A 25,266-nucleotide genomic window follows, 5' to 3' on the forward strand; every position below is an offset into this window, starting at 1 on the left:
GCCGTTGCTCATTTGTAAACAGGAGTTATTAAATTAGTCTCTCCAAAGGCTGTCATGGAAGCGCTCAAAGGTTAAAAATTCTTTGCAAATAAAAATGCCTTGCCACAGCAGTGCCTGTTAATTATAAATGAGGAATGGAAGGCAGACAGCTAACGGGGAAAATACATAAGGTCCTGATGGTTTTGATTTACCTTTCTTTGGTGGTGTTTCTTTTCCTCCTCCTGTTTTTCCTGTTTGGTTTTGATTTTTCTGAATGTGTTTGTTGTTGAGTGAAAGGCTGCTCTCTGGTGGGAATGAGGTATGCCTTTCGTAGGGTATTAATAGGGTTTGGGGGTCAGATGGATCCTACTTTGCATCTCTGTTCTGCTTTGTTTTCTTCTCTGGAAGGTGGAGGTGATAGTTCCTCTCTTGGAGGACTGGTGTGCAAAACTGAGCTCACAGGTGTCAGGTGGAAGCAAGTGATATGCTGTGTGCCCTCAGCCAAGCCCTGCTTGCCCTCATTTTGCCTCACCATTCTAGCTTTGCATTGCACTGAGCAGCTTTAATGTACTCCTTGATTGAATGGTATGTTGGGTTTTTTGTTTATTGTACGTTTCTCCCCCTCTGAGTATATAGATTCTGTGAGGGGAGGGATCTTTGTTTCTTTTGCTTGGATGTCGCTAGTGTCTAGAGCAGTGCCTGGCAGATGGTAGGTACTTGGCGGTTACTTGTGAAATGACTAAAGAGGACCCTTAGCCCTCTCCTCTTTCTCCTCTGTTCAGGCTTCTATTCAGTGAGACTCATTACGGATCTGGTTCTTTAATTCTGTTTGGCTTTTGTCTTTGTTCCTTCTTCTGGAGCTTCTGTTCATTAGACTATGTCTGTCCAGCATTAAAAAGTATGCTCTTCCCGGCCTTGCTGAATAAATGAGTTTCACTGATGAATATTCTAGAGACTGAATTTAGAAAAAAATATCTCTACATTTTGTTCTAAAAGTGTGACTTGCTAGTAAACCATTAGTCACCGAAGAGCTTCCTAGACTTAGTTAAACATAGGGAGACTTTTTTCCCCTTAAGTCATACACTGACATAAAAAGTTCTGGCAGGGGGCGGGAGACAACCTTGACTGCTTCCCGAGACCCCTGACTTCTTTACAGTAGGTGATTAATTAACGAGTTACTGTTAAAATGAGCTCAAACTATTTTTAAACGCAACAGCCAGGATTTGGATAAAACTTCTCTGAGTTTGGAGATGCAAACCAGATCCCAGTGTGCCTTCTTTTAATGTATGTGTTCAGTCAGATGAAAAGCAGGAAGTAGAAGAATCTGACAAGCCTCCCTTGGCTGGACAAAACTGATTTCGTTTCTTCAAGTACATTTTGGTATCAAAATTCAGGCCATTAAAAGAATAGGGACCCAAAAAACCCCCTGACTGATCATCTCCGTAGATGCAAAAAAAAGCATTTGACAAAATGGAACACCCTTTGTTGATTAAAAATTCTCAATGACTATCATAGATGAAAACTTCTTCAACTTACTGAAGAAAAGTTACCCTAAAACCCCACAATTATGTAATACTTGATGGTGAAGGGTTGGTTGCTTTTTCTTATGGTCAGGAACAAGACAAAGAGCAACTTAGACATTTGCAACTTAGGATCGCTGGAGGACCTAGGTAAGGCATAAGACAGGATAAAGAAAAAAATAGGCATTAGATTGAAAAGGAAGGAGTACAACGATCTCTATTCACAGATGACGTGATCTTGTATATAGAAAGTCCTAAGGAATACACACATTCAAAAAAATGGAAATAAATAGAAAGACATTCTTTGTTCATGGATTGGGAGACTTAATATTGTTAAGATAGCAGTACCCTCCAAATTAAAGATTCATCACAGTGCCTGTCAAAATCCGAACTTAAATTTTTTCAAAAATTGGCAAGATAACCCTAAAATTTATAGTTAATAGTGCAAATGTCAGGGGCCCACAAAAGGTAAAAAAAAAAAATGTTTAAAAGAATAAAATTGGAGGACTCACACTACACAATTTCAAAACTTACTATAAAAGAGCAGTAATTAAGACAGTATGGTACTCGTATAAGAAGAGACATATAGACCAAAATATGAAATGAAATTGAGTTGAGAGTCCAGAATAAATCCTTATACTTACGGTCAACTGATTTTTGACAAGGGTCAATGCAAGTGAATTGAATGGTGCTGGGACACTTAGATAGCCACACAAGGATGAAGTTGGATTCCTATTTCATACCATATATGAAAAGCACCTCAAAATGGGTCATAGACCCATAAATAAGAACTAAAACCATATAATTCTTGGGTGAAAATACAAGAGTAAATCTTATGACCTTAGATTCCTTAAATATGATACCAAAAGCAGAAAGAACAACAGGGGGGAAAAAATGGACTTCCTCAAAATCAAAAACTTAGGTGTTTCAAAGGACTTCATCATAAAGGGAAGACAGTCCACAAATGAGAGAAAATTTTTACAAAGCATGTTATCTGATAAGGACTTGTATCCAAAAAGTATATAAAGAATTCTTCCATTTCAACAATAAAAAGACAATTTTAAATGAACTAAAGATGTGATAGACATTTCTCCCATAAGATATACAGTCACATAAAAGGAAGTGTAACCTCGTGAGTCATTAAGAAAGTACAAACCAAAGCCTTTTTGGGAAGATGCCACTTCGCACCCACTAGGCAACAATCACAGAGAAAGACAACGACAAGTGTGACAAAAATGTGGAGAAAATGGAGCACTCATTCATTAATGGTGGGAATGTAAAAAGATGTAGATATTTTGAAAAATAATTCGGCAGTTCCTCAAAATGTTAAACATAAAGTTACTGTATGATTCAGCAATTCCAGTCCTAGGTAAGTACCCAAGAGAATTGAAAACATATAGAGAACTTGCACATAAATAGAGTAGCATTATTCAGAAGCAGCGAAAAGTGGTAACAGTCCAAATGTCTACTGACTGATGAATGGATAAACAAAGTGCACTATACCTGTATAATGGAGTATTATAATGCAGGAAATGAAAGATTGACATGTGCTTCTGCATGAGTTTATCTTAAAAACATCCTGCTATGTGTAAGAAGCCTGTATCTAGTAAAATTCCATTTATGTATATGGTAAGACTATTTGTAGTAAGATTCCATTTATGTGAAATTTCCAGAAATTTCCAGAACAACTAAAACCTTAAAGACAGGAAATAGATTAGTGGTTGTCAGGGCCCAGGGGGAGGGGAGGCTGAGAAGTTACTGCTAATAATGCACTTGGAGTTTCTTTGGAGGGTGAAGAAAATGGTTTAAAATTAGATAATGGTGGTGCTTTCACATCTCTATAAATATATTAAAAACCAGTGAATTGTACACTCTAAAATGCCGAATTTTATGGTATGTGAATTACATCTTCACAAAGCTTTTGTCGAAAAATTCAGGCACATGGGGATTAGAATTCTGGGCTGTCTCATCACTTTTATAAGGTGCTCCTGAAACTAATTCTAAAGGTCAGAGTGCAGGTAGAACAGCTTATTTTCTTTAAATCTTTTTCCTCCTTTACTTTTTTCCTCTCTTTTTACTTTTTATTTCACTGGTGGAAGCTAAAAGTGCTTTTGTGTTGCTGACATCAACGTTTTTATTGCTTCATCATTTTTGTAGCCATGGAAAAGGGAACAGATGGTAATCTTAAAAGAGAAATGTTCAATTTAGGGGAGAGAATTGTGTCTTTGGCTGCTATCTTTTGAAATAATTCACATGCATATTGCTCTTGTACATTAAAAAAACAGCTACCAATGTGGGGTAATTTGGGGTTTCTGATTAGAATTTCAAACCCACAAGCATCTTCAGTGGAGATGAAAATGTCTTTCCCAGGCGATCTTAGGGTCAGATTTGTTTTGTGGGGGAAAAAAACTATTTTTACTCTTCTTAAAGAAAATCTCACCTGCAGTTATTTTTAAAATCACTTTCTTTTCCTAAGGTCTGGAAACTTTTTATAAAAATGGAATGTTGTCAGTATTTGTTAAATCTCCTGGTAATATTTCTGGTCTGACTATGTATGGTATATATTTAATTACTATTCCAGTCAAGGAAATTGTGGTCATGGTGCATATCCAGTGTTCTACCTAGTAAAATAAAAGGTATTTTGACTTGCCTCTTGGGATACTGATTTAGAAGAGGTCGGCATCCATGTTTAAATGTCCTTAGCATGCTTACCTGGTGGCCTCTGACTGTTCAGGGGCTTTGCAGGTACTCAGGGCCACGCCTTCTACAAAGACAGGCGGGGTGTGGAACACTCCTTTAGATGCTTTTGCCAAAAGCCAGTTGCCAAGGAATGTGTTTATGGTTTGGGATCCAAGGGCTGGAGTGTGGCAGGCCAAGTGGAAAAATGGTTTCTTTTGCCTTTCTTCTCACCTCCTGCCTTCACTGCTTGCAGGAAGATCTGCCTGCACTGCAAGTGCCCTCAGGAGGAGCACATGGTGACGGCGATGCCCCTGGCGATGGAGAAGACCGTCAGCAAACTCATGTTTGACTTCCAGAGGAACTCGACCTCAGACGATGACTCAGGCTGTGCCCTGGAGGAGTACGCCTGGGTTCCCCCAGGACTGAAGCCTGAACAGGTACCATTCTTTCTCTTCTTCTTCTTCTTTTAAATATTTATGTATTTGGCTGCACTGGGTCTCAGTTGTGGCATGAACTCTTAGTTGCAGCACGTGGAACCTAGTTCTCTGAGCAAGAATTGACCCCTGGCTGCCTGCACCGGGAGTGCAGAGTCTTAGCCTCAGGCCTACCAAGGAAGTCCCAGAGATACCACTCTTGACGGAAGGGCAGTCATGGGGTTGGCTTTTCCCTTGATCTCGGCCGTCGTTGCTCATTCCGGTTCAGAAGGAAGAGCTGACTTTGCTGAGTCTGAGAAGATGTTGCTGTACGGATGAAGACATCTGGGTCCCCAGTGAGAAACCAGGAAGAGAAATGAAACTGCGCTAATTCATTCTCCATTTCCATTGAAGCTGTTACCAAAAGATTTTCTAGAAAGGTCTAGAAACATTAGGTAATGAAACTGCATTTTTGGAGAGGGAAGGGGTGTCCTGCATTGGCCATCAATCTTACTGTTAAGATTCTTTGTAAAGGAGAGTAAGGAAATGAGGATTTACATAGTGATCTGATGCTGCGCTGAAAAGTTTGGCCCAGCTTGACAGAGAAAGACACTGGCACTTCCTGAAACATTTTGGCACTGCCCACAGGCGATAAATACTGCTGGCTTGGTTAGATGAACTTGGTTTCTTTCTGTATCACTGCATTTCTCTCAGTCATATACAACCTTCGCTTTGCATTTCTTGGTCTTTGGAATTTTCTCCTGTTCCAGCCTCCTGTTGGTTTAGAAGCCCCCCCCCCCCCCCGCCCCGACCCCGCCACCATAAGCTGGATACTTTCATGACCCTCCTTGTGCATTTTTGAGAGACAGGTTTATCACAGCCTTCAGTGTTTGACCACTATTCCCTTCCTCTCACGTAGAAAGGTTCTTTCCCTGTGTCTGGCAATGCTGTAAAGCTTAAAAAGCCCTAAAAGGTTTTAACTCTGGAACTTTAGATGTGATGCTCTTAGAAAAAGTTCTTTATGATGAGAGAAGACCCAAAAATTCACCAAGAACTTGAGGATAAGACCCTGATAACATCTTGGTTAGCCATTTCTCATTTTTCTTCTTCCAATAATGAGGTTGTCATTTGACAGATGGAATCGCACGCACACAGCCAGGATTTGTTTAACCAGCAAAGGATTGTTTAAAATTTTAATTAGTCACTAATACTTAGAAACTGCTCGTACTTAAAAAATTTTAATTTTAAAGTTGATATTTAGATCTTGAAATTTTGAGAATCTGGAATCTTACTTTCAGTAGAATCTGAAATCTTACTTTCTCAAGGATTGGTGTGCAGGCCACTGATTTGAGTGCGAGACATTCTTTCCAGAGTTTCAAAAGAGTGAATCTCCAGGTCAGCGTGGTCATGACTAAGCCCATTTCATCCTTTTGTGTTCATCTTCCTATACCCTATAGGCATTTGAGTTTTGTGAATTCTATTCTAATTCTTACTAGGATGAAAATGTCTTAGAATAGAAACTTTCACAGAAAATAATCTCTGTGAGAATTGAAAGGAATTCTGTGTTGGGTTATCAGCAGAAATAAATAAGAATGTTTTCTCCCAGGGGCTTCCCAGGTGGCACTTATGTTAAAGAAACCACATGCCAATACAGGGAGACATGAGTCATGGGTTCGATCCCTGGGTTGAGAAGATCCCCTGGAGGAGGAAATGGCAACAACCCACTCCAGTATTCTTGTCTGGGAAGTCCCATGGACAGAGATGCCGGAAGGGGCCTGGAGGGCTACAGTCCGTAGGGTCACAAAGAGTTGGACGCGATTGGAGAGACTTAGCACGCATAGAAGTTTTTTCCCAGTTTGTATATTAAGGTTAAATCTTTATTTTCTTCCGTTTCAGTAAAGACTGTATTATTAATAAGTTGAAGAAGAAAGAGAGTATTTGATTGAGTTTGTCTGGAAACTCAGATGAGGTGGTGGGTGACTAAATATCTGTATTTGACATCACCTTCTACTGCCAGTACTTGAGCAGTGAGTTTTCACACCTTGGTACATCTGTGAGCCTGTTTCGTTTTTCTTGCTAACCTCATTTCCAGCAGCTTCCAAGAGACCCACCCTTCTTTTGTTCATGTTGCTTCCTGCTGAACTGGGCTCTGAAATTCCAAAGTTAAGCTATTTTCAGTTCCCTGCTTAGGTAGATTCTTTTCTAAGGCCATTAAGTATCATTCTGTGATGTCCAGATTCAGAGAACATTTTCTACTGACCTAAGAGAACAGACAGTTGCCAAAGTTAAGGGGCTTGGTGACATCCATCAATTCTAAAAATGATTGCTTACGTATTTTTGAAGGCCACTTGCTTCATCAAAAGTGAATATCTTTGGGGAACATAAAACATCTTTCTTTGATTTGTTTTGAAAGAAAATGATTAATGCTATTAAATCAGTGGTTTGAATTATGTCACATGACAGAGTATTCCCATCTCTTGTAATTGTATTTTTCTTCAAACGGTTTTCTCTATTCACAACACTTACTCAGACCTATATGACACAGATGATTAGAGAGGAAATTGTTCTCCAGAGAGAGACTATCTTTTCAAGCTATTTGAAGGGCTCTATATTTGCCTAATAAAATATGAATCTGCATTAAAGGTGTTTCAGGGGATCATCTTGCATGAAAAAAATAGTCCTCAGATTTTTAAATTACAAGATCTTTGAAAGTCTATTACTTATGGAACTGATTATAGGTTTAAAGATTTTTTTTCAAAGGTTGCCTGGTAGGTTTTAGAAAAACTTAAGACCCAGATACCTCTTACTAATAAAAATTCTGGTATTTAATATGATGTTAGTTGTCTCTGACTTGAGAAAAAACATTTTTCTATCAGGAGAAATTACAGTGGATATTAAAATGCTTTGTGCTGGGGGCAAAATACTCAAGACCAGTTAGGGTTCCAAGTAATGTGTTTTCATTTTTGTTAAAAACCTTTCATTTCATTCCCTGGTTGTGAGGTTGGTAATATACCTTCGGGTGACACTCTTTATTATTCTGTTTCTTCTGAGAAATGCCTTCAGTTAAAGAAAATGGAAATTAAAGCTACCCCACTTTGAAAAGGAGGTATTCTTGAATATGGGCAGTTAATTTTATTAAAATCTACTAAATGCAAAAAGCCAGCCTTCTTAAAATAGTATAAAAAACCATAAAGATAACAGTTGATGCTGGAAAAGAAAGGCTTCTAAGGTGTGTTTTTTAATGACCAGACGGAAAACTGATCAGAGAGGTTGCCAAGATCCTTTGTCTCCGCTTGCTCCAGGTGAGGCATTTAATATTATGCAGAGAGCCCTGCGGAGGCAGGACGGAAAACTAAAGTCTTCCCTGATGGCCCATCCGAGGTCATCTGTAAGGCTCCAATTTCTCTTCAGACTCCAGCAGGTCATTGTATGCGCTCTGTCTCCTAGAACTGCTCTGGGGAGACATTTATAGTAGATAATACTTTAGGAAGAATTTGGAAATTATTTAACAAGCTGTAAGGAAGGAAAACGGTGAGCAGGGTTTCTAAACCTCAGTGCAGTTGACATTTTAGGCTGAATGATTGTTGCTGTTGGTGCAGTCCTGGGCATTATAGGATGGTTAGCAGCATCCCTGGCCCCTACCACCTACTTGATGCCAGTAGCACTCACCACGCCCTCCATTGGGATGACCAGACCCAGACACGTATCGGAATACCATTCATTGCCCCTGGGGGATGAGCTGGGCACCCTGGTTGAGAACCACTGGGTAAAAGTAATGTTAAAACCTGGAGGACCTGTCAACACAAGCGTGGCCCAATCCGGACAAGAAAAGGATGACTCAGTTGAGTAAACATTTATTTGAGTACCTCCCAGGTCCTACCTCTGGTATTACAGCTGCTGCCTTGAAATGAGGCTGAGTATTTGGCAGAGTGAGAAAGGTGATCCCACGCTGCTTGAGCAGAGGCCAGTACTCATCCTCCCGATAAGTCAAAACAAGGATTGAAATGGTGTGAGGAGCAGGTTGTTGGGTGGATCACCATTTGTTCTCCAAAACAAGATAGCATTCTCTTTCCATAAGGGGAAGACTTTGCCTATTGAAAAAAGGGAAAGAAAAGAAGAAAGAAAGCAGATAAAAATCACTCATAATTCTGCCAACCGCAGAAAACTGTTTTCCAACGTTTTTGGAATGTGTGTGGGCTTCCCTGGTGGCTCAAACAGTGAAGAATCTGCCTGCAGTACTGGAAACACAGAAGATGAGGATTCAATCCCTGGGTTGGAAAGATCCCCGGAGGAGGGCATGGCAACCCACTCCAGTATTTTGGCCTGGAGAATCCCATGGACAGAGGAGCCCAGCAGGCTACAGTCCATGAGGTCACAAAGAGTCAAAAATGATGAGCAATTAACACTTTCATTTTCATTTGGAATACATGTAACAAGAATCTATGTGTATAGGCTTACATTTCTGTTTTGTTTTGGACCAAAATGTGATGATGCTATCCATTTATCTTGAAATTTTTTTCAATTCGTGTATTGTGAACATTTTTTTCTGTTTTTTTTTTTTTCCCTGTATTTGAAAGTCGCTCAGTCATGTCCGATTCTTTGCGACCCCATGAACTATACAGTCCATGGAATTCTTCAGGCCATAATACTGGAGTGGGTAGCCATTTTCTTCTCCAAGCGATCTTTCCAACCAGGGATCGAACCCAGGTCTCTTGCACTGCAGGTGGATTCTTTACCACCTGAACTACCAGGGAAGCCCAAATTTCTGTATTTAGACCCAGATTATCTTTTGGAATAGGTGCATAGTTCTCTGTTAGTAGTTACCAACCTGTAGTGGCACCACTCGCCACTAGGGGGCATTTGGAAGTGTAGGTTTAGATGGGGGCAGTTATTGTCAAAATGGTTAGGGGGTTTCACTCCAATTTTGATGGGTAGGGGCTTGGGATGCTAAACGTTCTGAGAAGTACCAGGCGATCCTGTGCAAAGGAGAATTGATCCCGCCCAAATGCCAGGAGCACAACCATCAAACAGCCCTGAACTGAAAAGTTATTTTTGAACATATGCATCCTTGGTAGCTTTTCTCTGTATTAAAGCAGTAGCAGCCAGCATCCCTGTACACTTACCTGCTTCTCTCCTTCAGCACAATCCCTAGAGGTGGAGAGGTCATGGGTAAACCCCTTTAAGGCTTTTGATTCATTGTGCCAGTAAGACTTTTGATTCATTGTGCCAGTAAGACTTTTGATTCATTGTGCTAAACTGACGTCCAGAAATGCTATGAGTAGTGCATCCTCTGGGTGGATAGCTTTCATTGGGTCTGTGAAGATGTGGTTTTTCTCCTGGTGCTTCTGCCTGTGATCCTTGAAAATGTGAACAGACCATCAGATTGCTTCTCCTGAGTGAATGTCCTTTTATCGATGTTTTGGATACTCCATGGAGAGTTCTCTGATAGGAATGTCTTCACATCTTTGGTCTCCCAATATTGGTGATTTTACCTTGACCATAACCCTATTTTTGCACATAAACAATGGTAATTAGGTTATTTCTCCAGAACTCTCAACTTTCGCTTCAGACTGCTGCAGGAAGGATGAATAGTGGATACTAGAAGTAATTGCCCAATTTGGGGCTTTCAAAGCATTTTTCCATATGTGGCAAAAATAAACCATCCAATATTACCTAAAAGATGGGAGTGAATTAGTTGGTTTAAAATACCTCTTGGGAATATGTAAAATTCTTTATTTGGCTTTTAATTTAATGATTGTTACTCATCCATCAGATGTCAGATTAAATGTATTTCCTGAAGGAATTTCTCTAACCACCCCACTCTTCCAATATAAGATTAGATCCCCAATTCCCTGCTTCCAAGAGTCCCTACCATTTCCTTTTCATTATTTTTCTTGCTTAGTCACTAAGTCGTGTCTGACTCTTTCATGACCCCATGGATATAGCACCTTTCAAACTTGTAATTACTTAACAGTATAATTATTTCTTTAATATTTGGCTTTCTGACTTTGCTTTAAGATTCAGGAGGTCAGGGGTCTTATCTGCTTTGTTCTTTAGGAATTTCCTAGTGCCTAGCACAGTGCCAAGCACCCTACCAATATTCGTTAAGAGACAGGCAGGTGACCAGGAGCCTTTGCAGAACCAGTGATGTTCAGGGTTGCATCACACTGAAAGGATAAAGGTCTTTTCAATGTTTTTCTACATAAAAACAGGATTATTCTGTATCTGTTATTCCTGCTCCCTGTGTTTTTCTTAAAAACATACTCAAGCAGATTCCCCGAATAATCCCAGTGGCTTCAGAGACGTCTTAGGTTGGAAAGGCAGGAGATGGATGACATGCGGGGAAGGACTGTGTTCTGGCACAGACTTGCGGCAGCACCACCAGCTCTAACACTCAGGGTGCCAGGAGCCAAGGGTCTGGCAGAAGCCCTCCTTATTTCCAAAGCAGAGGACCAGTTGTGTCACAGAATCACTTGGAGAATACATTTGGAGACACAAGGGGAAGTATCACAGTGCAGTGGAAAAAGCTTCACTCCCAGAGTCTAGTAAGTCTGGCTTCTGCTCCCTTTCTGACCTCGGGAAAGTTGTTCAGTTTCCAGCAGCCTCAGTTTTCCTTCTGAGGGTGATGATAATAACATGGAGACAATTATTAAACTTGCTCTGAACCCTTGTTTCATGCCCAACACCATTTTCAACTTTACATGCATTACCGTGCTTAATTCTTAAAACAACGTGATTTGGTCGTTATTATTCCTGTTTTAGAAGTGACTGAAGCAGGGCTCGGAGAAGTGAAGTAACTTGCCCAGGATCACACAGCTGAGAAGTAGCAGAGAGGAATTCAGTCTCAGACACCCAGAACCCAGAGCTGCTACTCTTTAGGCCTATAGGTCTAGCACAGGGCTGGTCTGGCCCCGAGTGAGGGAGCATGTAGAAAGTTCCCAGGGCGGTGTCTGCACACAGTAGATGCTCAGTAGAATGACTGTCTCCTTATCACCCTTCTTGGAAGCTACTGCCCTGAGCAGGCAGCAAAAAGTGGGGAAGGAGCATCAGGCTGTCCACATGGAGGATGGTTACGTCGGGTGGGAGAGGGTCAGCATAGAGTCGGCCAAAATCCAGGGTTCCTCCTCAGCCTTTTCAAAAGCTTTAAAAATCATTTCCATTCTGCTGCTGCAGGAGCTGTTCTGCTCCCCAGGTTCTCTTCTGTGGGCTTGCTGTAAAGGTGCAGCTTGTTTCTCGTGAACTTCTGGGCACACTGAACCAGATCAGTTTGGACAGGGGCCCAGGCGAAGCCACCTGATTCTGAAAACTTCAGCATCCCAAGTGGGCTTTGGGGATGTCTGCGCTCTGCCAACCCCCCTTCTTCGGTGCCTGAGGTTACCTGTATGTAGCCTCTCAGTGCCCAGATCGGTGAGGAGTGAGTTCCAGGGGCATTTTCTGTAGACCATTCAGAGTGCAAAGAGAACCTTTCCACAAAGCAGAATGGCCACCATTCTGAGGACGCTCAGGTCATCTAAAGGCATGGTCCTTACTCTGCCGCTCGCAGCCTCTTCAGCAGCCATGTCTAGCGGGCGGGCTTCGTGCCAGCTTTCCACTGTGCTGGAGAACTCTGTGACGAAGGAACAGCGACCGGACTGTTTTCCTCCCTTCACTGGTCCCCTGTGCACCCGCTCTGTGCAGGTACCCTGCTGGGCCTGCAGATGAAACAGTAACCAAGGTCTGTGAGGTTTCTAGTGGGGCTGTTGGAGACCTGTCCGTTAGGAAACAAATGACCGAGATAATTGAACATTGCAAATTTTAAAATGATGTAAACAGTAGAGTTGTAAACACTTAGTGAACTCTTGCATGCACCAGGCACTCTCTTAGGTGCTTTGCATTTAATTAACCATGAAGATTAGGTAGCATCACCGACTCAATGGACATGAGTTTTAGCAAGCTCCGGGAGATACTGAAGGACAGGGAAGCCCATGGGGTCACACAGAGTTGGACACAACTGAGCAACTCAACAACAACAACAACAACAAATGAAGGAAATACAGTGGCTTCTGTGATCAGGACTGTGGGTCAGAGTGTTGGGGCAGTGGGGATTGGCTGATTTAAATTGATTGGTCAGGACCTGCCTCTCGGGGGACGTGGTCTTTGAGCTGCTACTGAGTGATAGGAGGAAGCCTACCCTGCAAAGATCTGGCTGGTTGCAGAAGTTCAGAAGTGAAATGAAATCCGTACTCACTTTGTATCTGTGCTCAGAATTTGGAGAGGGCATTGTGGGATGGTCTATGGAGAAATGAGTAGGGCCTGTGCCATGCTGAGCTCTTGGCAAGGCAGCCACCCACCAGCCTGAGGGCTGGGCAGTTCCACTGCTGTTCCTCGCCCTGGGAAATCAAAGGCGCTCCCGTCACCCATCACCTTGACCTGTCTGCCTGTGAGCAGAGATAAGGCAACACAGATTCCCCATTCAGAGGCGACTAGAGAGGGAGCAAGAGGCCTTCACCAAGCTGAGTGCGTAATGTATGCTTTATGTACGTTTGTGTCTCCCCCTTTTGTCATACGGCCTACCTTCTAAAATGTCAGCCTGTTGGAGAGAGACAGACATGGTCCTGTTCACCACCACATCCTCAGTGCTTAAAATAATGTCTGAGAGATTATTCAGTAAACAGATGTTACATTAAATAAGTCACATTTCATCCCCATAGAAAATCCCCTTTTTTCCCACTGAATACCTTGCAGCTCGAGGGTCAGAGGCTTGACCAGGGTGCCCCAGCTCATAAAGGGCAGAACCAGGATTCACTCCAGCCTTCTACTTGACCCAGGACCTATTTGGGCTCCTCTTCCTACACCACCCTCACCTCCATGGTGATCCACCCAAGATATCAGATCCGAGGAAGCTGACTTGGCATGTATTGGAGGCGGGAGCACTATGTGTCACACTGGGCTCTTTCATTCCTAGGGGAGACAGATTGCTTTTCATCTCCAGGTCACCCTGGTGACTAAGGAATTCCTCTCTCCCCACCTCCAGTTTCCCCACCACTGCAGGAAGTAGCAGAGCCCTACCTTCCTCAAAGACTTGTTTCCCTATCAGCAATCTTTCTATCTCTGGCTCTTCTCAGTCTCTCATCCTGGCTGTGAACCCACTTGGTGACAGACACGTTTTGTCATCTGCTTCCACTGGCCCTCATGTTCCTGGTATGGTGTCTTCATACCTGGTCACTCAACAGTGATATTCATTGAGCAGGTATTTATCAAGTGATAAGTATGTTCCAGGTACTGCAGGAACAGCCATGAACAAACAAACAAGTATCCTTGCTCTTTCAGAGCTGACACTCTAGTGGAAGAATCAGGCAGGTGAACTATTGAATGAACAATACACTTTCAGTGTGCTGGGAAAGCAATTTTTAAAAAGGGGGATAATGTGATTTAGAGCCAGGGTTGGCAAAATTTTTCTGTGAAGAGCCAGACAGTACATATTTTAGGCTTTGTGGGACATAGTCTCTGTCTCAAATACCCAACTCCAACGTTGTCCTGTGAAAGCAATCAGACAACACATAAATGAATGGGCATGGCCATGTGACAATAAAACTTTATTAGCAAAACCAGACAGTGGGCCTGATTTGACCCACAGGCTGTGTAGTTTGCTGGTCCCTGATTTGGCGAATCTACTTCTTCAAATGAGGTGACCAAAGAAAGCCTCTCTGAAGAGATGACATCTAAGCTGAGTTGTTACTTGAAATGATGGTTAGGTTACCTGGATTCAGCCATTCCAGTGGTTTTCAAAGTCTGGTTCCCATACCAGCAACATTATTATCACTTGGGAACTTAGTAAAACATACAGATTCTCAGGCTGTGTCCCAGACCTGCTGAACCAGAGCCCTGGAGGTGGGCCCAGCATTCTCTTTCAACAGAGCCTTAAGGGGTTTCTTATGCAGGCCAAAGCTTGAGAACCTCTGCTCTTGGGTTCCCGAAAAACGAGAGTGTCAAAAGTTCAAGGAGCCAAATCTTGGCTCTACCACTTATTAGCTTTGTAACCTTGGATGCTTTAACCTTGTTGTCTGTCAAATGAAGAGGCTTGTGCCCAAGTCTAACATAGCTGTGAAGACTAAATGAATTACTCTGTCAAGAGCCTAGGAGATGCTGACTCATAGGAGCTCCTCATGAAATGGTAGCTGCTGTCATCACCACCCTCGTTATTTGGGTCTTCCGGACACTGATGCAGATTTGCGCGTGGACAGCAACAGAGGATCAGCCCCAGCATCTTCCCTGTGGGCAAGATGTCTTTCATCCCCAGCTTGTTGCCCCTGGCTGGTATCTGCAGAATGTGGCCTGATTACAAGGCTGTTTGTTAAAGGAGAATTGAAGATTTTTTTTTTAATTAATGTATTTATTTTAATTGGAGGCTAATTGCTTTACAATATTATGGTGGCTTTTGCCGTACATTGACATGAATCAGCCACGGGTGTACATGTGTCCTACCATACTGAACCCCCCTCCCACCTCCCTCCCCACCCCATCCCTCTAGGTTGTCCCAGAACACCAGGGCACCACTTTGAGTGCCCTGCTTCATGCATCAAACTTGCACTGATCATCTATTTCACATATGGTAATATACATGTTTCAATGCTATTCTCTCAAATCATCCCACCCTCGCCTTCTCCCACATAGTCCAAAAGTCTGTTCTTTACATCTGTGTCTCTTTTGCTATCTTGCATATAGGATCAAGATAATTTTTTTTCAATTCTTTGCCTGGTCCTGCTTCCTCTGCCCCCTCCTTAGCCTGTTAACCCAGAAGATGCTCTGGTCCCTGCTGTTTGGGAACCATGAACTCTATATCTGTGACTCACCATTGGGCCTGGGCCACAGTGCTAGGCACTCAGCTTTTCCATTCACTTGCAGGCTATTGACAGTTTGTTCTTTTTATAGAAGAAGCTATTTATACCAAGAGGGACAGAGGCTGGCAGGTGTGCAGGCATGGGGAAAACAATGACGAAGTAGTTCATCTCTCTAGGCCTGCTGGGTGGTTCTGGTTCATAGAGAGTGAATCTAATAACCCCTCAAAAAAAACCCACAAACACAATCATTAGAGTCACCAGCCACTCGCAGTGTCGTCTTCATTTCATTACTCCATCAGCACATGCTGAGCTCAAAATGGGATTTCATGGCTGCGGTGAGACGCACGCCTCCCCACCTGGATTGGATTACATTTCTTCCAAGCTGCTTCTCTTGTGTTAGCTTTCACTGTCACTCACTCCAGAGATCTCGGTGCTGGGTGAGGAATGAGTGGGAAGGGAAGGGAAGAAGGAAGATAGGAGGAGGCCTGAATGCAACCTCCTGCCGTTCTCAGGAAGCCAGTCACATGAGCGACGCTCTGTTGATCTTGGCTCCAGACATGCGCTGACGTCATCCGATGGTGATGGGAAATATGCCTGTCTGTGCAGCCTTCAGTAAAACTGCCTGTTAATGAACTTGTTTTCAAAGGAGCTGTCAGAGGTGGGATTAGAACTTGGGTTCAGACTGAAGGGCCTCTGCCAGATGAAGTAAGCAGCAGTGTGGCCAGATGCCCCCAGCAGGGCCCTCTCAAGGCTTGTGTGCAGAGCGTGAGGCCTGGAAAAGCCAAGGCCCATCTGCAAATGCAGGAAGGGAGACCTGCCCCTGGAGGTCCCACTCTCAAGACAGATGGCTCCCACTTTTATAGTAAGTGTGTACCAGAATCCTGGATATGGGGAGTGAGCCTCAGGACTTTGACATCCTGTAGGAGTTCACAGCTGTGTACCCTTTCTGCCGACTGAGCAGCCTATGCTGTGGGCTGGTGTGACAGTTGATTTCCGATCAAGATGATCCCCGCCGCCTTCCGACTCATGAGACATTTGAGTGGCTTCATGGATTGGTTGGATGAACCTACCATCAGGGCAGCTAGTAACTGCCTTCCTCCATATGTCCATCTATTTGTCCATCCATTCATTCATTCACTAGTGCATTCAGCTGTGTGTCCATTCAGCAGTTATGTACTTATTAAGTGCCCATTAAGTGCACGCCCTTAGTCTGGGTGTGATTTCACTGTGGCTGTTTTCCAAGTCCAGTTTAGAACTGGTGCTTCCCAGGCCCTGTGTGGATGGTGTGCTCTGTGTAGTGTGGAATTGCTCACAGACAGGTGTGGACAGTCCCTCTCTGAGGAAGACCCACACGGACTACAGGCTTTGTGCTGGTGCCCCATGGCGTCCACCTTTTAAGTACCTGTGCCCCTGAGCGCATAGTGTTCCAGAGTATAAGCTTTGACACTAACTAGCTCTGTGTACACATCATAGCTGTGTTGCTCTAACGTTGGCCAAGTTCATCCACTTCCATGAGCTTTCGTGTTCTCTGAAAAATAAGAATATCATTATCCAAACTGTAGCATAGATGTGAGGATTAAATGAGGCAATGCCTTAAGCACGTGGCTTTAAAAATGGCAGCTTTTAGCTTTCTTTTTTTTAATAACTCCAAGTTGGAAACAACCCAGATGTCCATCAGCACCTGAACGGATAAACAAATCGTGTCATATCATAGAGTAGAATGCTACTCTACAATAAAAAGGAATGAACTCTTCATATATGCAATGACATTCACGAACCGCAAAATCATTATTCTCAGTGAAAGAAACCAGACCATAAAAGTACCTACTGTATGATTCTATTTATATAAAACTCTCAAAATTTTAAACTAGTCTGTAGTGACAGAAAGCAGACCAGTGGTTACTTGGGGCTGAAGAGGTGAATGGAGAGAGTGGGAGGAAGAAACAAATGAGCAGAGGAAACTTTTGAAGGTAATAGATATTTCAGGATCTTGATCATGCTGATGGTTTTGTGGATCTATGTCTATGTCAAAACCTATCAAGTAGTATACTTTAAATATGTGAAGTTATCTTATATCAAATACTTTAATAAAGTGAATGAATGAAGTTGCTCTTTAGCAAGCAGGAAGGCAAGCATCCTTGAATGCCAGTGTTGGAGTCTTCCTCATGTTGCTTGGTTGCCTTAGCAAGTAACTGAGCCCTTTGGCCAAGTACTGTCAGAAAGAATTGCTCAATATTAATTATGCACAATAAAAACAGAGATTTGGGACAGAAACTCGTCAACATCCAGATGGATGGCACTAAAAAATCAGTTCCACAGACTGGCTCTTTGCTTCGTCTCTAAATGCTCTGAGACAGTGCCTGACATACAGTTGGCCCTCGATAAATAGTGTGGTGGTTATTGCTCTGACAATTAGAAAGACTGATTAAAACTCAGTGATCCTATCTTGCTAAGGGAAGCTAGTTATTCAGGTGATGTCTGAACCTATATTTCCTGCGCCAAAAAGATAAATCCGTAACCTTTCAGCTTGGTAGAGGATGAGGGCAGCCACATGCAGTTGTCTAGTTTGTGTGCCACACAAAGGTGCCTGGCCAAGGCGGTGGTGAAGGCTAATTCAGCTGGGCTCTGGTGACTACAGATCAGAGGGTATGTGTGCATGTGTGCTAAGTCACTTCTCTCATGTCCGACTCTTTTTCAACCCTGTGGGCTGTAGCCTGCCAGGCTTCTCTGTGCATGGGATCCTCCAAACAAGAATACTGGAATGGGTTGCCATGCCCCACTCCAGGGGATCTTCCCCACTCAGGGATCGAACCCGGATCTGCATCAGCCTGCAGGTTCTTTACCACTAGAGCCACCTGAGAAGCCCACTAACCAGAGTAGGAAATTTTATTTAACCTAGAGCACCTTGCAGTTTACCTGGTTGTGATACAACACTCCCCTTCTGAGATTGGGAGCTTGCTTTTTCTAACTTGTAGTTGGGGTTGACAGGAGGGTGTCTTTTTCTAATCTCCATAAAACTACCAAAAGTCTAGCAGCAACCTAAGATGGACTGTAAATATTAACTAGCCAAGCTCAATGATGACTTTTCATTTCTTCCATGAAATCCTGGGTTTCTAGGAAACCTCCTTTCTGATTCTTGCCAAAGGGTGTCAGGAATAAGAAATGGTGTCTTCATCCTCATTGGCACTGAGTATTTGGTAGAGGAAAGGAAGTAAGTTATGATTTCTCAAGTTTTGATGGTTAAGATGTTGAACACTTCAGCCTCTCTTTTGTTCCCTGCCTCCTTTTCCATCATTTTGTAAATCATTGCAAGTATCATAGCCTTGGATGGAGAGGCAAGCAGAGAAAGGAGCTGAAATGTCAACTGACTAATTTTGTCAACCACTTGGCAACTCTGTTCATGTCATTTGAGGCAGACGGTCGACTGAAACTGTGTAAGTCCATTTTGAAGTTGGACTTGTGCGTGGTTTTGAAGCATCCATCCTTGCCTGGACCCCACTGCTGTGTGGAAATCAGTAATTCATCTGGATGATGAATATGACATGAGAAATAGCTCTGCTGAAATATGGTCAGTGGGTGGTCCTTCCCAAGCAGAGTGATTAAAATCCGTGGCTGTGCTATCAGATGCATATGGTACCTGATCCAGCTCTCCGGCTGCTCTCTGGCTATATTTATGATTGGAACAAGTTATTTTACCTTGATGCAGTCATTTTTCCTCATCTATAGAATGAAGATTGGAGAAGGGAATGGCAGCCCACTCCAGTGTTCTTTCCGGAAGAATCCCATGGACAGAGGAGCCTGGTGGGCTACAGTTCATGTGGTTGCAAAGAGTCAGACGTGACTGGAGTGACTTAGCACGCATAGAATGAAGATAGTGATGGTTCCTGGCTTGTACAGCAACTATCCCAGTACCTGATATTTTAAGAAACGTTAGATATAATTACTGACTGGAAAGGCCAAAAGTGAAAACATTTTTCCTGAAAAAGCCCATCTCAGGGGGAAAAAAAAAGAACTGGGAATGAAATCTGAAGCTCTTGTCCAGAGTTTGGGGGTTTAGGGGTGGAAGCGATATAAGACTCATAGAAATAAGACTTAAGGAATTATTAAACCTAAGTCTTGTAAATGACATTTAAGAAACAGTCTCATAGAAAGTGTATGACTTGCACGTTGTCACATAGTCAGAATTTAGAGAGCGGAGTTAATTTATCTCAGCATTCTTCCCCTTACTACAGGGAGATTTACCTAGGGGCAGTCGAAAAGGCACATGTATAGCATAGGGAGCATGAAAGTCTAGAAAGAGTTACGAATCAGAAGAGTTTGGACCATGGTTATCTAAGTGGCCTTCCCCAGGTTTCTTAGCACCTTCTAGCTTCTGTTCCCCATTTGGAAAATAAGGTGGTGAAATCTTTTCTTCCCACTCTTAAGTAAGAATAAACAAAATATTATTTCTAAATTGCTAGAAGAAAGGTGATAAAGTTAGTGAACAGCTGTTACTATTGTCATCCTCTATGGCGTTTTAGTCGCTAAGTCGTGTCTGACTCTTGCAACCTCATGGGCTGTAGCCTGCCAGGCTCCTCTGTCCGTGGGATTTCCCAGGCAAGGATACTGGAGTGGGTTGCCATTCCCTTCTGAAGGGGATCTTCCCGACCCAGGAATCAAAACCTGGTCTCCTGCATTGCAGGCAGATTCTTTAACTGAGGTACAAGGGAAGCCCGGTTATACTCCGTAGCCTTCATAATTTTTTGTTGTTTTGGTCTATTGATGCTGAGACAGTTTATTTTTTTTGCTATTCATTGATTGATTTTGCTGCACTGAGCCATAGTCACAGGATCTTTCGGTTGTGTCACTTGGGAGCCTTAGTTGCAGGACCCTTACTTGTGGTGTGCAGGACTGAACTCCCTGACCAGGCATCAGGCCTGGGCCCCCTGCCTTGGGAGCATAGTCAACCACCAGACCACCAGCGAAGTCCCAAGACACATGCTTTAAAATCTCTCACAATGTTTATACATTTGTTTCTTCTTGTATTTCTGTTTTCCTTATATTTTCAGGCTGTATTTTTGGATACTTACAAGTTTATGAATACATTCCAACTTTTATCAATTTGTCTTCCTTTTATTATCTTGTATGCATTTATTTTAACATCTTAAGTCTTGTATGCATTTATTTTAACATGAAAATCATTTTATGGTCCTTTAAAAGTTTATAAACAGGTGCATTAATAAAATTTTCCAGGAAAATAAGTAGGAAACTGATGGCTCAATCAACAAATTGTGTCACTATTAATTTTGAAATGATCATGGAGCTGTTAATTAGTTGTAGCATCTCTTAATCCATCCTAATTATGTTTACATAAATATAGTTTCTTCAGTGTTAATATTGTATGCTAGCTTTTTTGAGGGGAATAATTGCAAGACTGTACTTTTCCATTCTTTTATTTCAATGTTTTCTTAGGGATTTGTTTTAAGTAAGCAGCATATCATGGATATTGAGTTTTTGTTTTTAATCCATATCGATAATCTTTTAATTGATGGATATATTTACATTTATTATGATAACTTAGATAATTATTATTCCCACATATTTTGTTATTTTCTATTTGCTATGTTATTTTCCTCTGCTTTGTTTGTGTTTTCTTGACTTCCATATTTTAATCAAGTTTTCCCAGTTTCTCTACTTTTTCTTGTTGGAAAACAATACAATACGTTGCTGTTTTTCTCCTGGCCACTTTGCCATCCCTTAACATCCAGCCCCACTGGCTGTCTTGCCAATCTTCAAGTATCCCAAGCTTCCTCCAGCCTCAAGGCCTTCTCACTTCCTGTACTTAATGCACTGCTTTCCTATGTAATTCATTTTTAACAAGTATCAGGCTTTGTGTGTCCCTTTTAAGTCTAACGGAGATCTCACATGATGTACTTTAGTACCATTTGTTACGTGGCTTATAAGACTTTCCCTTCCTTATGAGGCACCCTGAGCCTCAGTGTATTTCGAAGCCACCTTACATAACCTTGAATTCATATTTGCTCACACTTAAGTAAATTTTTAGATAGTTTCTCTTTAAACCAAAATCATATCAATGCTAATAATTTTTTCTTTCAGTAATCTTTTTAATTTTTACAATTTTTATAGTTTTTAAATGTTACTTTCCACTTATGGTTATTACAAAACATGGGCTGTATTCCCTGTATTACGCAGCACATCTCTGAGCCTGTCTTACGCCCAATAGTTTCTACCTTCCACCCCCTTCCCCACTTTAACCACTAGCTTGTTCTCTGTATCTGTCAGTCTGCTTATTTTTTGTTATATTCACTACTTTGTTGTATTTTTCAGGTTCTGTGATAGAAGTGATATCATGCAGTATTTGTCTTTCTATATTTTGTTTATTTCACTTAAGCATAATGCCCCCAGGTCCATCCATGTTGCCACAGATGGCAAAATGTCATCCTTTTTATGGCTGAGTAGTATCCCATTGTGCATATACACCACATCTTCTTTATTCATTCCTCTGTAGATGGACAGTTAGATTGCTTCCATATCTTGGCAATTATACATAATGCTGCTATGAACATTATGATGCATGTGTCTTTTTTAATTAGTATTTGGGATTTTTTTTTTTTTTTTGGTTATATGCCCAGCAGTAAAATTGCTGGGTCATATGGTAGTTCTTTGGGCTTCCCTGGTGGCTCAGATGGTGAAGAATCCACCTGCAATGCGGGAGACCTAGGTTCAATCCCTGGGTTGAGAAGATCCCCTGGAGGAGGGCATGGCAACCCACTCCAGTATTCTTGCCTAGAGAATCCCATGGCCAGAGGAACCTGGCGGGCTGCAGTCCATGGGGTCACACAGAGTCAGACACGACTGAGCGACTAAGCACGCATCCACATGGTAGTTCTTTACTGTCTGAGCCACCAGGGGAGTAGTTCTATTTTTTGCTTCTTGACAGACCTCCGTACTGTTCTCCACATCAGCTACAGCAATTTATGTTCCCATCAGCAGTGTACAAGGCTTCCTTTTTCTCCGCATCTTTGCCAATATTTGCTATTTGTGTTCTTTCTTGATGACAGCCATTCTGGCAGATGTGAGGTGATACTTCATTGTGGTTTGATGTGTATTTCCCTGACGACTAGTGATGCTGAGTATCTCTTCATGTGCTTGTCGGCCATATGCATTTCCCCTTTGGAAAAATGTCTGTCTAGTTCTTCTGCCCATTTTTTAAATCCAGGTGTTCGTCTTTTTGATGTTGAGATGTTTATACATGTTGGATATTAATCTTTTATTGGTCTTGCCATTTGCAAATATCTTCTCTTCTTTTATTGAAAAGACTGTCTTTGCTTCATTGTGTATTTTTGCCTTCCTTATTGTAGAGTAATTGGCCATAAGTGTGTGGATTTATTTCTAGACATTCTTCTCCTGTTCTGCTGATGTATGTGTCTGTATTTGTGCTAGTCCATACTGTTTTGATTATTGTAGTTTTATAGTAGAGTCTGAAGTCGTGAAACATGATTCCTGCAGCTCTGTTTTCTGTCTCAAGGTTGTTTTGGCTATTTTGGTCTTTGTGTTTCCATACAAATTTTGAAACTATTTTTTCTAGTTCTGTGAAAACTGCTGTTGGTATTTTGATAGAGATTGTATTTAAATTGTAGATTGCCTTGGATAAATATAGTCATTTTGACAATATTGATTACTCCAACCCAAGAACACAGTACATACAGTGTATCTGTCCATCTGTTTGTGTTGTCTTCAGCTTCTTACATCCGTGTCTTTCGGTTTTTGAAGTACTTTATCCCTGGGTACTTTGTTCTTTTTGCTGCAATGGTAAATGGAATTGCTTCCTTAATTTCTCCTTCTGATACTTGATTGTTAATGTATAGAAAGGCAACAGATGTCTGTGTATTAGTTTTGTCTCCTGCATGTTTACCAAATTCACTGATGGACTCTAACAGTTTCCTGGTGGCATCTTTAGGATTTCTTATGAATAGTGTCATGTCATCTTCAAACAGTGACAGTTTTTATTTCTTCCTAATTTGCATTCCTTTTATTTCTTTTTCTTCTCTGATGGCCTTGGCTAGGACTTCCATATCTATGTAGAATATAAGTGGCAAGAGTGTATATCTTTGTCTTATTCCTGATTTTAGATGGAATGTCTAGCTTTTCCCCATTGACTGTGATATTAGCTATCGGTTTGTCATAGATGGCCATTATTGTGTTGAGATATGTTCCCTCTGTGCCCATTTTCTGGAGAATTTTTATCATGCATAGATGCTGAATACTAGTAATTTTACACTAGTAATTTTAAGATCATTTTATGTTGTTTACAGCTTTGCTTCTTTCATTAATGAAGATAAGAACTGATCCCCAAACTCCCTGTTTTCCGAAGTCTACTTCCTTAAAAAATGGATGTTTAAAATTAACACCTTTTTCTTTTCATTCATTTCCTGTTTTACAAAATGGCTTAGAGGATCTATTAGTAGAATAGTTAAAACAACAGTACAGAATACTGTAGGTGCAACATGGATGGATCCAGAGATTCTCGTGCTGAGTGAAGTCAGACAGAGAAAGACAAATATATGATATTGCTTACGTGTGAAATCTTTAAAAAATATTACAAATGAAGTTATTTTAAAAACAGAAATAGAGTTACAGATGTAGAAAACAAACTGATGGTTGCTGGGGGCGGGGAGCAGGGAGGGGAGAGGAGGGATAAATTGGGAAATTGGGACTGACGTGTACATACTGTGCGTGCTAACTCGCTTCAGTCATATCTGCCTCTATGAGACCCTACGGACTCTAGCCCGCCAGGCCTCTCTGTCCATGGAATTCTCCAGGCAAGAATACTGGAGTGGGTTGCCATGCCCTCCTCCAGGGAATCTTTCCAACTCAGGGATCAAACCCTGAGTTGGATCTCTTTTGTCTCCTGCATTGTCAGGCATGTTCTTTACCACTAGCACCACCTGGGCTAGACATGCACACACTATGCTATGCTAAGTCACTTCAGTCGTGTCCGACTCTGTGCGACCCCATAGACGGAAGCCCACCAGGCTCCCCTGTCCCTGGGATTCTCCAGGCAAGAGCCCTGGAGTGGGTTGCCATTTCCTTCTCCAATGCATGAAAGTGAAAAGTGAAAGTGCAGTCTCTCAGTCGTGTCCGACTCTTCGTGACCCCATGGACTGCAGCCCACCAGGCTCCTCCGTCCATGGGATTTTTCAGGCAAGAGTACTGGAGTGGGGTGCCATTGCCTTCTCCGATGCACACACTACTTTATATAAAATAGATACCTAATGAGAACCTACTGTATATATATAGCACAGATAACTCTACTCAATACTCTTTAATGACCTATATAGGAAAAGAATCTTAAAAAATGTGAGTATATGTATAATGGAGTAACAGTCAGATACAACTTAGTGACTAAACAACAACAAAATCACTGATTCACTTTGCTATATAGCAGAAACTAATACAACTCTGTTTTTTCATCCACATCAAAGTTTTTATTACATAATTCAAAAATTTAAATTTTGTAGCAGTAATATTTTTTAACTTTTTATCTTCTCAGAGTATAGCTGGTAAACAATGTTGTGATAATTTCAGGTAGACAGGCAAAGTGACCCAGCCATAAATATACACATGTATCCATTCACCTCCCTTCTAGGCTGCCACATAATACTGAGCATCCTCGGCTATTGTGAGCAGTACTGCAATGAACATTGGGGTGCATGTATCCTTTCAGACCATGTTTTTCTCCAGATACATGCCCAGGAGTGGGATTGCAGGGTCTCTTGGTAGCTCTATTTTTAGTTTTTTAAGGAGCCTCCATACTATTCTCCAATGTGGCTGTATTTACATTCCCACCAACAG

At 41.9% G+C, this 25,266-nt stretch overlaps 1 protein-coding gene across 3 annotated transcripts in view; it reads left to right on the plus strand.

Annotated features, from left to right (window-relative positions):
* The window catches only part of PRICKLE2 (prickle planar cell polarity protein 2), a 349,584-nt gene that overhangs the window by 247,289 nt on the left and 77,029 nt on the right, over positions 1-25,266 (plus strand). For all 3 annotated transcript variants that reach the window (XM_061396478.1, XM_061396479.1, XM_061396480.1), the window contains one exon: positions 4,432-4,615. In XM_061396478.1, the coding sequence (XP_061252462.1) occupies positions 4,432-4,615 (184 nt within the window). The remainder of the gene's footprint in view (positions 1-4,431; positions 4,616-25,266) is intronic.

Source organism: Bos javanicus, chromosome 22, assembly GCF_032452875.1.
Source record: "Bos javanicus breed banteng chromosome 22, ARS-OSU_banteng_1.0, whole genome shotgun sequence".
NCBI lineage: Eukaryota > Metazoa > Chordata > Mammalia > Artiodactyla > Bovidae > Bos > Bos javanicus.